This window comes from Saccostrea echinata, unplaced genomic scaffold (genome assembly GCF_033153115.1).
Source record: "Saccostrea echinata isolate AGI-Se365-2 ecotype Australia unplaced genomic scaffold, CSIRO_AGI_Sech_v1 ptg000064l, whole genome shotgun sequence".
NCBI lineage: Eukaryota > Metazoa > Mollusca > Bivalvia > Ostreida > Ostreidae > Saccostrea > Saccostrea echinata.
In genome coordinates, this window is record NW_026889813.1 from 8,170,718 (window position 1) to 8,187,875 (window position 17,158).

The 17,158-nt window shown below is 34.3% G+C and overlaps 1 protein-coding gene across 1 annotated transcript; it reads right to left on the reverse strand.

Moving 5' to 3' along the window:
- Positions 1-3,240: 3,240 nt before the first annotated feature.
- LOC133175762 (uncharacterized) lies at positions 3,241-11,248 on the reverse strand. The gene is made up of 10 exons (XM_061310872.1): positions 10,955-11,248; positions 10,507-10,633; positions 9,842-9,946; positions 9,323-9,395; positions 9,175-9,237; positions 8,492-8,667; positions 8,122-8,382; positions 7,599-7,655; positions 7,342-7,475; positions 3,241-4,116 (listed from the first exon to the last, which is right to left on the reverse strand). The coding sequence occupies exons 1-10, from the start codon at positions 11,063-11,065 to the stop codon at positions 4,036-4,038; spliced, it is 1,188 nt and encodes a 395-aa protein (XP_061166856.1). The 5' UTR covers positions 11,066-11,248; the 3' UTR covers positions 3,241-4,035.
- Positions 11,249-17,158: the final 5,910 nt, after the last annotated feature.

Genomic DNA, 17,158 nt, shown 5'->3' on the forward strand with positions numbered 1-17,158 from the left:
TGTATAAACAAATCTATATTTTGTTCAGAACTTATGTAAATTTAAACATACATATATTTACTCTTTCACATGCTATATTTTTATTTTGCAACCATCACAGACACTAGTGGATTGGGGGGCTGTTATCCCCTATTTTGAGGAATCCTGGGGATCCAACATTTTTAGCAAGTGTCAATATACAATTTGTAACAAATAAATAACTATTTTCATTGCGAAGTTCCCTTGCTGAGATTTTAATGAAGAATCATACTGCAGAAATAAAGTGCTACTGTGATACAAAATGAAAAAAGAAAGGCCTAGAAATATATTTACGTACATGTATTTTGAAGACTTTAATGTAGCACACAAACAAGAGGCCCAGGGGCCACATTGCTCACCTGAGCACTGTGGCTAGGAAAAGAGGAAAAATCTGTTTAGTATTGAAAAGCTTAAATGCATAAGTGGTCCCAACCTACCCCTAAAAGGGAGTGGGAGGGGGGGGGGGTATGATTTGAACAAAATTAAATCTACACTAACTAAGGATGCTTACATGATTTTTTGACTAACTGTGACTTCTTTTCTCTACAAGTTTGAACTTTCATTGTGGCCCCACCCTACCCCTGGAGGTCATGATTTGAACAAACTTGAATCTACACCACCTAAGGACGCTTCCATATAAATATGACCAATCATAGCTTTGCTGTTCTTGAGAAAACAATTTTTCCTATATATTGCTACATAAAACTTTGATTGTCCATTGTGGTCCCACCCTACCCCCGGGGGTCATGATTTGAACAAACTTGAATCTACACTACCTTAGGGTGCTTCCAAATAAATATGACCAATCATAAGTTTGCTGTTCTCGAGAAGAAGATTTTTGAAGATTTTTCCTATATATATTCTCCTATGTTAAACTTTGATCGTCCATTGTGGCCCCACCCTACCCCTGGGGGTCATGATTTGAACAAATTTGAATCTACACCACCTGCAGATGCTTCCATATAAATATTACCAATCATAGCTTTGCTGTTCTTGAGAAGAAGATTTTTGAAGACTTTTCCTATATACTCCTATGTTAATTAAAACTTAAATCTTCCATTGTGGCCCCACCCTACCCCCGGGGGTCATGACTTGAACAAACTTGAACCCACATCACCTGAGGATGCTTCCAAATAAATATGACCAATCATAGCTTTGCTGTTCTTGAGAAGAAGATTTTTGAAAATTTTTCCTAAATACACCTATGTAAAACTTTGATCTTCCATTGTGGCCCCACCCTACCCCTGGGGGTCATGATTTGAACAAAATTGAATCTAAACTACCTGAGGATGTTTCCATTTAAATATGACCAATCATTGCTTTGCTGTTCTTGAGAAGAAGATTTTTGAAGATTTTTCCTATACATTGCTACGTAAAACTTTGATTGTCCATTGTGGCCCCACCCTACCCCCGGGGGTCATGATTTGAACAAACTTGAATCTACTCCACCTGAGGATGCTTCCATATAAATATGACCAATCATAGCTTTGCTGTTCTTGAGAAGAAGATTTTTGAAGATTTTTCCTATATATCCCTATGTAAAACTTTGATTGTCCATTGTGGCCCCACCCTACCCCCGGGGGTCATGATTTGAACAAATTTGAGTCTACACTACCTGACAATAATTCCACATGAGTTTCATCTTTCCTGGCCCATTGGTTCTTGAGAAGAAGATTTTTCAATAATGCCATTTATTTTTTGATATTTCGTAATTATCTCCCCTTGGAGGGGGGCGTGGCCCTTCATTTGAACAAACTTGAATCCCCTTTACCCAAGGATACTTTGTGCCAAGTTTGATTGAAATTGGCCCAGTAGTTCTTGAGAAGAAGATGACAAGAGGCCCATGGGCCACAATGCTCACCTGAGTCAATATGGCCCTGCTGTTCTTTGTCAGCAGATTTCTTCTTCTATATATTCATACGTAAAGCTTTGATCAACTGTTCTAGGCATAATCTATCCCCATTTGCCATGTTTTGAATGAAATTGAATCTAAACTTTCTGAGGATGCTTCTATATTCATATAACTAATCATGGTTTTGCTGTTCTTGAAACGGAATTTTAAAGATGTCTGCCATCCTACCCTGGGGGGAAGGAAGGGAGGGGGGGTTCAAGATTTGAACAAACTTGAATATACACTACCTAAGGATGCTTCCATATCAATATGACTAATTATGGCTTTGTTGTTCTTGAGAAGAAGATTTTTTAAGATATTTCTTATATATATTCTTTTGTTAAACTTTGATCCCCGATTATGGCCCCACCCTACTACTGGAGGATGCCTTGAACAAACTTGAATCTACAATACTTGGGGATGCTTCAATATCAAAATGACTAATCACGGCTTTCCTGTTCTTGAAAAGATTTTAAAAGATTTTTCCTATTTATTCCTATGTAAAACTTTGATCCCCCATTGTGGACCCACCCTACCCCCGGGGGTCTTGATTTCGACAAATTTGAATCTACACTACCTAAGGATGATTCCATATCAATATGACTAATTGTGGCTTTGTTGTTCTTGAGAAGAAAATTTTTAAAGAATTTTCCTATATATTCTTATGTAAAACTTTGATCCCCCATTGTGGCTCCACCCTACCCCCAGGGGTCATGATTTGAACAAACTTGAATCTACATTACCTGAGGATGATTCCATATCAATATGACTAATTGTGGCTTTGTTGTTCTTGAGAAAAAGATTTTTAAAGAATTTTCCTATGTATTCCTATGTAAAACTTTGATCTCCCATTGTGGCCCCACCCTACCCCCGGGGGTCATGATTTGAACAAACTTGAATCTACATTACCTGAGGATGATTTCATATCAATATGACTAATTGTGGCTTTGTTGTTCTTGAGAAGAAGATTTTTAAAGAATTTTCCTATGTATTCCTATGTAAAACTTTGATCCCCCATTGTGGCCCCACCCGACCCCCGGGGGTCATGATTTGAACAAACTTAAATCTACACTACCTGAGGATGATTTCATATCAATATGACAAATCATGGCTTTGCTGTTCTTGAGAAGAAGATTTTTAAAGAATTTTCCTATGTATTCCTATGTAAAACTTTGATCCCCCATTGTGGCCCCACCCTACCCCCGGGGGTCATGATTTGAACAAATTTAAATCTACACTACCTGAGGATGATTTCATATCAATATGACTAATTGTGGCTTTGTTGTTCTTGAGAAGAAGATTTTTAAAGAATTTTCCTATATATTCCTATGTAAAACTTTGATCCCCCATTGTGGCCCCACCCGACCCCCGGGGGTCATGATTTGAACAAACTTGAATCTACACTATGTAATGAAGGTTTCCCATAAGTTTCAACTTCTCTGGCCCAATGGTTCTTGAGAAGAAGATTTTTAAAAAAAGACACCAAATTTTCACTTATTCTTAATTATCTCCCCTTGGAAGAGGGCATGGCCCTTCATTTGAACAAACTTGAACCCCCTTCTTCCAAGGATGCTTTGTGGCAAGTTTGGTTGAAAATGGCCCAGTGGTTCTGGAGAAGAAGTCGAAAATGTGAAAAGTTTACAGATGGACGGACGGACGGACAGATGGACAGACGGACTACGGACAAAATGTGATCAGAAAAGCTCACTTGAGCTTTCAGCTCAGGTGAGCTAAAAATGTGAAAAGTTTACGACAACGCCAACGGCAACGACGACAGACAAATTTCAATCAGAAAAGCTCACTTGAGCCTTCGGCTCAGGTGAGCTAAAAATCATCTGAATATGTGTTTATTCTAAACATCCACATCACCTCACCATTTCTAACCTGTCTTAGCACCAACTAACTAAAGTTAGATCTATACCTTAAAAGAATATTTCAAAAGCATCTTGGTTTCAATTTTTTTAAATAAAGAGGATATTCACACATATTCAAACATATGTGCTTAATGTCAATGTATGAAATACTATTTACACGTTAATTATGAAGAAAACTATATACAAAACTCAAAAAAAGAAAAAATCTCTGACACTATAGTTGGAAAAAATTTGATCAACTTGCAAAAATCTCTAAATTTTTCTTGATTCATTCTCTTGTTGTAACTGATCTCTTTCAGCTGTCAAACTTCTCTTCATGCCAACTTTTGCAGCCTAAAAAATAAGAAAGTTTTATGAAGAACGAAACCCTTAGAGTGTATAATATGTGTACTGCATACTGTACCAAATGTAGGTCTCCTATATGGAACTGTACTCTGTACATTTGTATGTTCTAAATACATGTACTATACAGTGTATGTGTACTCATTACGTACAGTGTATGTGTACCCATTACGTACAGTGTATGTGTACTCATTATGTACAGTGTAAGTATACTGAATAATGTACAGTGTATGTGTACTCTTTATGTACAGTGTGAGTATATTGAATACTGTACAGTGTATGTGTACTGAAAACTGTACAGTGTATATGTACTGAATAATGTACAGTGTATGTGTACTCATTATGTACAGTGTATGTGTACTCATTACGTACAGTGTATGTGTACCCATTATGTACAGTGTATGTGTATTCATTATGTACAGTGTGAGTATATTGAATACTGTACAGTGTATGTGTACTGAAAACTGTACAGTGTATATGTACTAGGGCTGGGACGATACAACTTTTTCTATATCGATACGTATCCCGATATTTGAGCCACGATACGATATGTATCACGATATGTTTAATTGATTATAAATTCTTTTTTTATATTGAAATGAACAAAACATTTCTTCACAAATAAGAATAATTTATGCAAAGAAGTTGTATATCTTTTGTAAAACTTAATTATTTTACACAAGTGGTGTTAATTATTATGAATTTCATATTTATATTTATATTAAGCATATTTATTTTATATATTAAACCCAAAATCTTAAGTAAACAAAGAAAAACATATGTCAGAATTTTTTAGGCGATATTTTGATATTTCTTTATACGTATCGATATGCGTATCATCCTCACATTGAATCGATATTATCGATATCTCGATATATCGTCCCAGCCATAATATGTACAGAATAATGTACAGTGTATGTGTACTCATTATGTACAGTGTATGTGTACTCATTATGTACAGTGTAAGTGTACTCATTATGTACAGTGTATGTGTATTCATTATGTACAGTGTAAGTATACTGAATACTGTACAGTGTATGTGTACTGAAACTGTACAGTGTATGTGTACTGAATAATGTACAGTGTATGTGTACTCATTATGTACAGTGTAAGTGTACTCATTATTTACTTAATTCAATTTCAATTTATTTATTGACAACACCATCATACATTGGCATACAGTCATGAATACAACAAAGAATAACATACATAAAATCAATAAAAAATTATTCCAGTAAGCATATCAGTTATGTTGAAGTTTTTCTTTTCTAATATAAAAGCACTTTTTCAGAAAGTTACATACTCTTCTGGCAATTTTAATACTTGGAGGGTTGATATGTCAATAATAGGGTTTTCCTTCATGTAACACTGAGCATTAAATATATCGCAATATTGTAATCTATACTGATCATAACTAGGACAATAAAGTATAAAATGTTTTTCAGTGTAAGTATACTGAATACTGTACAGTGTATGTGTACTCATTATGCACAGTGTAAGTGTACTTGTTATGCACAGTGTATGTGTTCTAAATTACAGTGCAACTAGTATGTGAACTAAATATTGTACATCATTGGTGCACTGAATATGTAGTGTATAGTTTATATGTATGAATGACAGAAACGAAAAAGATAAGTGTAGTGCTTTCCTGTATATTATTGGTCAAGAAGGCAGAGAAATATTCAACACAATGATAATACCAGATGAAGATGTTGACAAAATTGATACACTGTTCAGTAAGTTCAAAGACTATATTGTGCCCCTAGGGAACATATCACAGTTTGGAGACATAGGTTTCACACCAGAGTTCAAGATAAAATAGAAACCATTGACTAGTATGTCACAGATTTGAAAATAATTTCAAAAAACTGCAAATTTGGTGTATTAGAAGATTAAATGCTAAGAGACAGAATTGTATGTGGAGTTTATTCAGAGAAAGTTAAAGAAAGATTACTTAGAGACAATGAACTCACATCAAAAAGCTTTAAGTATGTGTTGTGCTAATGAAGAGTCACAAAATAGATTAAAAGATCTACAACATGAGGAGCGTGTTGATGCTGTAAAATCTAAACAGTCTGTTAAAGTGTCTACAGGAAACAAACCCTCACCCAAGAAATATATGAAGGGAAATGTGTATCAACCTAGAAAACAAAGTGTGCCAAATAAACCTACCAACACAAAATCCTTTACATTTGGAAAATGTGGAAGCCATCATGAAAAAAGGAAAATGCCCAGCATTTGGGAAAAAATGTAACAGAAGTTCTACAACCAGAAATTCTTAGATACTTACCGGTACATGTAGGACATTTCGGCATTGAGAAAACGAAGGCTCGTGCAAGAACTGTAGTTCATTAGATTGGAATGAATACAGACATTGCAGAGATGATATCCAAATGTAACACCTGCATGGACTTTAGGAAAAAGAATCCAAAGGAACCATTGCGACCAACACCTATCCCAAATGGTCCATGGCAACTAGTAGGATCTGATTTATTTACACTGAACAATGAAGATTATTTGGTGATTGTAGATTATTACACCAAATTCTTCGAAAAAGCCAAACTTGAAAACACCAGAAGCAAAACTATCATCATGCACAAGAAGTCAGCAATTGCTCGCCATGGTATCCCATTTGAAGTGAGGAGTGATAATGGACCGCAGTACATATCCAGAGATTTCAAGGATTTTGCCAAGAAATGGTCAATCAAACATACTACTTCAAGTCCATACAATCCACAAGGAAATGGACTGAAAAACTGTCCAGACAGTAAAACGTATGTTGGAAAAAGCCAGAGTTGATGGAAAGGATCCATACATCAGTCTATTGGAATATTGCAATACTCCAACAGATGTTGACTCTCCAGCGCAACTACTGATGAGTAGAAAACTTAGATCTATTCTACCTATCACCAAAGAACAGCTCAGACCTAAAGTTATTCCAGCAGAAAAAACTTATGAAAAGAGAAGAAACTCACAGAATCAACAAAAGAACTATTTTAACAGTGGACAGAAAGATCTTCCATATTTGAAACAAGGACATAAGGTGCGATTCCAACACAGAGGACAATGGATGCCAGGATACGTGAAAGATAAAATTCATGACAGATCCTATAGCATCGAAAACTTGAATGGTGATAAAAATTGACTTGGCTATTAAGAGGCTGAGTAATTCAGAAAAACTATCTGCCACTATTAAGGAGCCAGCACTTTTGATACCTCCTCCTTTGTCAGAGTGTACCCCTCCTCCATCTTATCTTCCAGCAGCTGAATCTGTCTCAACTTCTTCTCGATCCTCCTCAGCTTTTTGTCCCCATCCTTCACACTGTAATCTGATTCCAAGTCTTTTTCTGCTGTAGTTTTAAAAGGCACACTGATTTAGATAACTATTTCACTACATGTACTTACTGTTTGCTTCAGCAATCCACACTCATTAAAATGTCGTCTTAAAAATAAGTAGATGTACAATGTCTTACCATTTTTGTTTTGTTGAGGCATTGCAGCAATCACAGAGGAGAATGGGGATGACATTCCTGAAATAATCAAGAGTTCAGTATTAACTTCCTCTTCTCTGATGTTTCCAAAATAATTCAGGAGAAATGAAATCTTGTTTTAAATTCAAAATATTTGCTTGTATATACTGTGAAATCACTAATTTTCATCGGGTTTGAATTTTTGTTGTTTTAAAGGTATGATGTAACCCATGAATTCATGTCCTCCACGAAATGCAAAATTTCAAATGTTTAACAACTCAACAATTTGTCAACCATGAAATCAAATCCCCACAGACAGACATTTTTTCCTCAAACCTTGAAAAGTGGATCTCTTGAAAATATTTGATTTTACTGTAATTTAAAATTTTATAAAAACTAACATGTATATCATGAACTCAAATTGCAATACATGAAACAATTGAAATGCAACAACATCATATACTTTTCAAGCAACACATTCATGATATGAATAATCAGTTTATTTGGTCGTACAGAACATACTAACCATAAGATGCTCTGTTTCCTCGACCAACTCCCACACTAAACTCAGGGGTGGTCTTCAGGCCCTCAAGACCTACAGCTGCTGGGGTTCCTTTCTGGACAGTCGAAAATGGACCACTATTATTGTGGTTAAACCCCTTTCCTAGAGGCATATTTCTATTTGTTTCAGCAATAGTGGTTCCCCTGCCTACTGCTTTGATGGAGCCATGGCCCCTCCCCCTGCTTCGACCTGGCCTTTTATTCTCTTCTCTACTCGTACCATTATCTGTAAAGAAATGAATGTAAAACATACAACTTAATTACGCTGACATTTACAACTCTCTGACCCTGAAATGTTTTTTTGCTAATTTATATGAACCATCTCAGTCTGTTACCTGGTAGTCCTCTACCTACACCTGTCATAGATAAAGAATATGCAAACACTGCTGATGGCTGCTGAAACGACTTATTCTGATTGGATAGATAAGTCTGGGCTGCCGTTTTAGGGAGACGCAGCTTCGACTGCTCATCCTTTAATGGCTGTTCTGTTTCTATGTTGTGTGACAAGTACCTGTTATAAAGTGAAATACCCTAATTAAATTTATAACAATATTTTATACTGGTCATTTTTATTTACTCCATGATATTCAAAGACAAAGGGTAATAATCTCAAAGACAAAGGGTACTAATTTACATGTATGTGTTTTAGAAACTGAAAAAAAAGCTGAGGTTTACTGAAATGCTACATTATTTTATATATTTCTTGAGATTGATTTATTGCAAAAAGCTTCTTGTTTTAAAATCATATCAACTGCAATTTGAAATGGTTGTCTGAGTGATTCAAATTCAAAGTAACAAGAACTGAATATGTATAGGAACCCTTTTAATTCTATAAAGAACAAATGTCATAAGAAAGCTTAAGACAAAAACAAAATTCACATCATTAATTTCTGTAAGTAAATGTCTGAAATCACATAATATCAATTATATTTTGATGAACATTGATGATGCCATTTCTAAATTTTGTGAGACAGTAATTGAGGACAATTGTTTTCCATTAACAATTAATGCCATACACCTTCTATCTTCTGCAGGAAGGTACATTTGTTTTGCAAACTCTTTCTTCTCTGATTTTGTCAGTCTAAAATATCCATAAACAACAATAAATAAACATACCTCTACATACACAAATACAAATTTATATTTTTAAGTAAAGAATATATTACCCTGGGATAATCATATGGTCTTGACGAGCAAAGAACTGGGGGTCCACCCCAATCCTGGCCACAGAGGGAATCTCTGTAAAACACAATTTATTGTGCATAATAATTGTAAAAACAACTATGCTGCAGTATCTCAAGAAATTATAAATCTCATCATCTTTTAAATTGAAGATACCTAACATTAGACCAAAGAGAACATTTTAAACATCTTATATCTAAAAGAAAAGATATCAATATAAAAATTTAATTTATCATAAGCCTTGTCTTTTTTCAGTATATTCTTTTAAAACTTTGGACCCCTATTGCAATTTGCAACTGTGAACTTCTAGCATATGAGACAAGAGTTTAAATTACATGACAATTTGCTTTTACAAATTGAATGTACCGTATCCAATGTCAACTCAAAACAAACTGGACTGACAGCTATTAGGGCCATAATTTCGAAGTACTAACGACTGCTTTTTATTTCAAGTTTTTTTTTTGAAACAGAAATTTTTGCTGGAGGTAGATGTATAGATTTACCATCATCCCAGTTTTCCTCGCTGTTAATTACAACATTATCATACACAGGTAGATCTGTACATCCTCTAAACATGGACGCATCTTCTCCATTCCTCTTACTACTCTCTGTCAAAACAATGGACAATGTTCAACATTTTCTTTAGGGACATTTATTTGCAAATGACAATTTTATGTTCAGTTAGTTTTCAAACACAACAGTAATGTCAAAGTGCAATTTAAATAAAAATAAGAGGCCCAAGGACCTAGAATCAGTTGCATAACAGTGTCACTATAACCTACTTCTGAATATGCAAATAGCTGTGCTTTAAGGCACTAAGATGTACCAACTGAAAAGGTCTGATGATTCTTAGCATCTGAAATATCTCGGTATTTTTTTTTTTTAAATGATAAACTGTACATTACAGAGAGTAGGTCATTGTGACCTACTTTTTGTGTGCCTCTCTATCAGGCCTCAAGAACCATATTTGGTTATGCCAAAGAAAATTATAAACTTATAAATATGCAAGTAAAATATCTTTATTCCATCTTCACATGTGGAGAATGTTCACATATGTCCCTGTGTTTGAAAACTAACTGACTAACTAACACAAGACCTTCCTGACAATTCCTTTTGAATTTCTTTTAACAAATATATTTTTATATATGACATTACATAGTTGTTTTACCATGAGCTAGCATCGGTTCAATCACTGCCTTGTCTGGACAATTTTCTAGATGGAAGCGCAGCTCTGGTTTAGGCATCTCGTGTCTTGCATTGAAAGGACAGGTGGCAAATACACTTCCTTTGTGGTTCTGCAAGAGAGTATATTCAAAAGTGTAAAAGTACTTCCTATTGGTCAGTCAAGGAGAGTCAGGACAGAATCTCATCTTAACTGACTCTGGTTTGTTGTTAGACAATACAGCAAGCCATTTTCAGTTTTTTTTTAATGGGGGGGGGGGGGGTATAATTACATGTACTTTGAAATATATAGATGTGTGTTTGTCCATATATTTCATTTAAAAAAAAATGTTCAATGTTATAATTTTATTTTCTTGAGTATGAGAGTTTACTGGAGTATGACAGAATCCAGAAAGAGGTTTCTGTAGTGCTATTACTGAAGCGTGTAAACTGACCTTTCTGCACTTCATGAGATGATACTGCATCCTTTTGGCTGGAAAGACATGTGATTTGTCATAAGGACAAACTTCATCTTTGTCAGGATCTGGAACTTTGTACTGGGCCATATTGTCCTTGCGCTTGTTGTGATGTCACTAAAGCATAACAACAAACAGGGGATTATAATACAAAACATAAATGTTTCGAAAAAGTATCAATAGGCTTAACAGGTCTAGGTGGCCTCCATTTTTTGGAGGACAGTTTTTATCTTCTGATATTGGAGAAGAATACAGTTTCACCATCTACCAGACCTTTCAAAACAACTTGGCTGTAGACTCTTAGCCAAACAAAGAACAGTAACTTTTGCATTTATTAAAATGACTTATGAACCATAATTATGCTGCTTTCTCAACCAAGAATGATAAAAGGTGTAACTGCAGATAATAAAATGTATATATTGGATATATATATCACAAACTTCAGTGCCTTGCTATTACAATTTATTTTCCCTTGGATTGAAATGTCACACTTTCATTGGTTTAAAGTTAAACATGAATGTGACTGCCAGCTATACAATGTATTTCTTTATCTGGCAGGTGAGAATTAATATCCGGCAATACGGCAGAAGTGTTGTGTTTACATTTCAATATTAGAGATAATTTATATTACAGAAAGCACTTTCCATAATGTTTTCTTTTTGAAATTAGATTAGCAACCCCTTTAAGATTTGTAATGTCTGCATCACAAGTGATGTAGTGTCGAGACAAGAGAGGAAAAAATTTAAAATTAATTTTAAAAATGATCATGATTACAAGTTAAAGGTGCTCAAAGATTTTTCATTCAAGATGGTAGACAGACATCTCAGCCCAACGACACCTCGGCCTGTGACGTCTGACACCTTGGCCCTGACAGGTCGGCCCAAGATTATTGACACGTCGGCCCATATAAAAGACAGCTCGGCCCAAGCGAAATTTTATGATAGAAAAAATTAATCCAGTGTCTAAATTGTTATTATTATCGATGTAATTATTCTTTCTGACGGACAAACGATTTTAAAAAAAAGTCAAAGGGGGGGTCTATAATAGAAAATTGGTGAACTTCCCTAAGCAAATCAGATCAGCACGTCCTTAACTAACATCTATCTCTTGTGAAAAATCCCCAATATATACACTTAAGTGAAACTATAATATATATCAATATTCTATCTTAACACTTTGCATTATTTCTCTGACGATCTGAAACATCTGATATTATTGTTTATACTTATGTCAGTATAAATAATCGTATAAAAAATGGTTTAAGTACGTAAAATAATTGCATTATTGATCTGAACTTCATCGTATGTTTCATCATATTCAATGTTTGATACAGATAGCTAAAAATAAAATTTAAAAAAATCTGGGTTTTGATGCAAGTGGAATTCTTCAGAAATAAATGGATGTAAATGTTCTGAATGACTGTCTCACAATTAACCCTGCTCGTAATTATTCCCCCATTGTTGCCAATATGACAAGCACTGGAGACTCCAAAGAATGTACCGCGGCATCTTATTTGTTTATCGGTTAGCACTTTTAAATTATAATTGTCTTTTTATTCCTTGATTATCGTCAATCATGCAGCTTGTGGAAGGTCTTTTTATTACTAAAAATAACCTTGATCGTTTACTTTTTTCGGTCAAAATTTTATTGAAGTTGCAGATTGGAAATATATAATACTTCCTAATAAAAGTTTGCTTGGGCCGAGATGACTTATGTATGGGCCGAGGTGTCTTAAATTTTGGGCCGACCAGTCAAGGCCGAGGTGTCATTGGGCAGAGATGTCAATGGGCCAAGGTGCCGTTGGGCTGAGGTGTCTGACATTCTTCAAGATTACTCAACATGTGTTGGTAAAAGCTGAGATCGATAATTTTGAAGAGTCTACAGTACAGACAACGCGGATCCTGTACTAGACCGCGTCCCCTCCGCGGTATGTTAATCCTTTCCGCCTTACACCGTCGTAGGTTTTGATCGCGGTACTACCTGCGACCGTGTGTACACCGCGGCGGGGCCAGCTACCGTTATTCTTGAGCTTAGATGTTGTTACCTGGAAAGTGTTGTCGATTTTTTATAGCGTCGAAAAAAAGGGGGGGTAAGCCATTAAAGATCACGGCCTACATTAATTAAATGAATTTTTAATTCAATTTTTAAGTATTATCAAATTGTATAATAATATTTTTTTATTTATCTTTTTTTTAATAGTCACTAAAAATTAAATAATTCTCAAATTTAAAAAGGGAGCTTATAATGCCAGTGTGTGTGGTAAAATTGGATGTGAAATATCGTCAACTGAATTATCGTATATATTTATTAAAATCGATAATTCCACCATAAATTGCTAAATAATCCACCTTGTAATAGTAGCATTAGATTTTTTAAAAATGCCATATCGTTTCTTTAAAATGCATTAAATACAGTGTTCACCATTAGCCAGTGCAGTTGTGTTCTCGATTACATGTAGTTATGCGTTTATTTGTCTGGGAGATTCTATCATTATGTCTCTGTATACATATCTATTTTAAATATAAGCATGAAACACGATGCTACTAGATGGAGATGGTAACAGTATAGTATTAAAGAATAAACACGTGTACATTTAGGATTAACTTCTCACAAATATTATGCGCTAAAGATGTAAGACTATAGAAGAAATATCAACATGATCTTTTTTTTTTTTTTTTTTTTGGTTATTGTTGTAAATAAAATCATTACATTCTATTCAGTATAATTTCATATCTAGATTTGACTGTATTTCTATTTCCTTTCTTTTTGAAATCGATATAATAATCATGCCCATCAACAAAATTCACGTACATGTATCGTCAAATCGGAATGGTTAGTTTAGTAAAATTAGTTTCTGTGGCTATAACTTCATAAATTGGCAGAATTAGGCAAAGTCCTTAAAAAATTAACTGACCAATAAAGTGATAAACCAGCTACAGCATGTACAGTAAATTCTATCTGTTCAAAGAAACGACTACTTTGAAACTGAGCAAAATTTGATTCACAAGCAATTTCATTTACAATTATAATATGAATATTTTGTTTTATTCGATGGGCTCGATAAATCAATAAACTGATTTCAAGAAAAACCATGCACGTGCCGTAACATTCTGTATGTTTCTCTCTCTCTTTCTCTCTCTCTTGAAATTCTACTTAGATATACAGGTAAATGTATAAACAGGGACGTAAACAAAATACATATACTTATAAAACGTAATTTGGTTTATTTTATTTTATTCAAACTATATTAATTAATTTGTGTCGTATGGCTAGACAACGATGTGCACATTCAGAGAGATTTACCCCAGGTACTCTAGGGCAATCGCATGTGTGAAACCCCCAGGGCATGTCGTTTCCTGCTCTGGGTCTGCTAATCCCTATACACAGGAAATGATCGCGGTTAATACTTAATACTCAAAGAAACAAAATTTGTTAAAGTTAACGTTAGCATTTGATTTTTACCTTGAATATTATTGAAAATAAAAGTGTTGTAAGTGTAATATCCCCCTTCATTTTATTTGTTCTGTGGAGTTCATCACCATGCATGTACACCCTATGTTATTTTATTGAACTTGTAAATGGAGAAATATTTAAATAAAAAAAGACCATCGTTTACCAAAGAAATAAAAATCAAGGTGAAGAAAAGATTATATTTTTTATTGATAGCTTGTAAACCGTTCACGTGCCCACTAACTGTATACTCTCGGCTTCGAATATTACGGCTTTCCAGTAATTTGACACTTTCAGAAAAATGCTTGCACATTTATTCAAAAAAGTGAAATTAATTAAATGAATTATAGTGTTCTAAATTTGGTAAAAATACAAAAACATAAACAATATAAAGATGTACCTTTTTTCATAGGAATGTTTAAAATTGTTAATCGGAACTTGCACTGACTATTGTTTAGCATGTGCACATCATTATTGCAGTTCGCATATAATCTGAAAAGACGTTTTAGTACTAATAATTTCAATATTTAATTTTGTTTGATGCTAAACTCTCAAATAACACAGCTTATAAATATTTTTCTTGATTCTATTTAAACAAAAGATGCCTTAGTATTGATACATGTATATAGTTTTAAAAACAAATCAAAAAAAGTTTATATCTTCTGCTTTACAAATTCTTTTTTGGAGTATGTTTATTATTTTCTATTCATCGTTGCGAAATAAAAGAAAATACTTTATATTAATAAATAAACATACACTGGTTATTTTTTGTTACTACAGGGAAATTTCGCAAATTCTCATTCGGGGAGATAACTCCCATTTGTTTACGATACTAGTTGATCGATGATTTAACCGCGGTGGGGACAGGTAAGTGATGAATTTCCTGCGGAGGGAACGTGGTTTACCTGTCTCGCCTGGCCAAATCCCGCGTTGTGTTTATACCGCGACGGGGCGCAGGAAATACGGGATCTGCGATGCCTGTACTGTAAGTATTATGATGTTCATTTTGGAATGTTAAAATATTGTAATAGCAAGGGCAAAGTTATAAAAGTTCACAATATAAGTCCATTAAAACATTGCTTTGAAAGCTTATGTTATCCTTAAATGGGTTGTATTTTTTTTTTCATCTTCTTCTTTTAGTTTAATTGTTCCACTATAAATCTCTTAGTTTAAACACTTTGACAATTTAATTTATAGACGACTAATCTTTTATATGTGCATTTCTTCATGCCGTTAAACTCTCTCTCTCTTTCTCTCTTTTAAAGATTTTTAATGCAGTATTGATATTTTGTTGAACCGAATCTGTTAACGAAATACATTATTCAGAGAGAGTCGGGAGTCTGCAAAACTAGTTTTACCGCCTGCCGACATAAAAGTGTGTAATGCAGCTGTAATATACTGTGAAACCATGGGCACTAGAAGTTACTGAAAATATATAGTATGTTCATGTTTAAAAAGGCATATATACTATATAGGCTCCATGTGTATTTACATGGACTTCCACGTCCAGGTATGAAACCGACGTCTCTATACGAAACAAGCGCCTGTGAAGCGTCAAGTCTGCAGAAAACAACAACTAGCCTAATGATTTTGTTGTCTTTAAAAAGTTTTTCTTCCTCTTCAAAATATAAACTAAACATAATATTACATGATGGAAAAAATCTTACCTATATAATTAAGAAGTTCTGTTCAGAACTCATTTCATCACTTCCTAGAACTTTCTCTTCTGTAATAATGGATGCTGTAGAACTAGAGCTAACCGCCACTGTTTCGTACATTTCAAGATCATCAATAAAACAGCATTTAGGCACTCCCCAGCTTAATTAATATTGTTTAAAAAATATTTGTATCATGTGTATACATCTAGACTACTACATGTGGTAGATATATATTTTCTTTAACAAGATATATAAAAAGCGTATATATTTATAGTATTTAAAGAAGTTTTCATGAAATTATGATAAAAAAAACTTTGCCGAGGAAAATTTACCCGGCAAAAATTATTCTGTTATTAAGAAATAAATAACAAGTTTAAAAACTTCAATGGGAATTGAAGTGGGTCGGTCACGTGATCAAATCCTGTGAAGGCCGAAGGCCTTCTCAGAAGATTTGATCACGTACCGACCCACTTCAATTAGAAAATAATGTGGTTTTCATGGGGTTCGAACCCTAGCGATAAAAATCTAGAGTATCATTTTCTTTTGAAATTAACTCGCCTAACCACTACGCTACACAACTCTGGCTGATGAATAATGGCATTTAAATCAGGTTTGTGATATATGTCCCTTAACTAAATGGACTTTAATTATTTCTTGGAAAGATGCGGATGTTGCATTGGCGGATCCAGAGGGGGGGGGGTTCCGGGGGTTGGAACCCCCCTTTATTTTTGCAGAGAGAGAGAAAGAGAGAGAGATTTCTCAGTGTAATATAGTTAATTTAACGTCTAATATTTTGAATAAAATAAGTAGTTCAATCTCTGCCCTTTCTGCTCGCTAGATAGAGGGTAGAGTCTATTACTTAACCAGTCAGGCAGTTCGGAAAAACAAATTCCGGTATGACTCTAGATTATGTAATTGGAGAGGGAAGGCCTAACCCGATTGAATTGAATGACCTAATAGTTTATGTGTTTTTCATATAGATGTTGTAAAATCCTTTTTAGTCTAGGTATCATTAAGTAAAGCAATTATTTGAACTTAGGTAAGGAAACTGCTTATATAATTTTAAAAAAGCACA

Bases quoted from the DNA above. Each gene is read 5' to 3' on its own strand.
- LOC133175762 (XM_061310872.1), bottom strand. From the start codon at position 11,065: ATGGCCCAGTACAAAGTTCCAGATCCTGACAAAGATGAAGTTTGTCCT. The intron at 7,656-8,121 runs GTTAGTATGTTC...TGATTATTTCAG, and splicing joins AGGAAACAGAGCATCTTATG to GAATGTCATCCCCATTCTCC. The intron at 7,476-7,598 runs GTAAGACATTGT...TTAAAACTACAG, and splicing joins GCCTCAACAAAACAAAAATG to CAGAAAAAGACTTGGAATCA.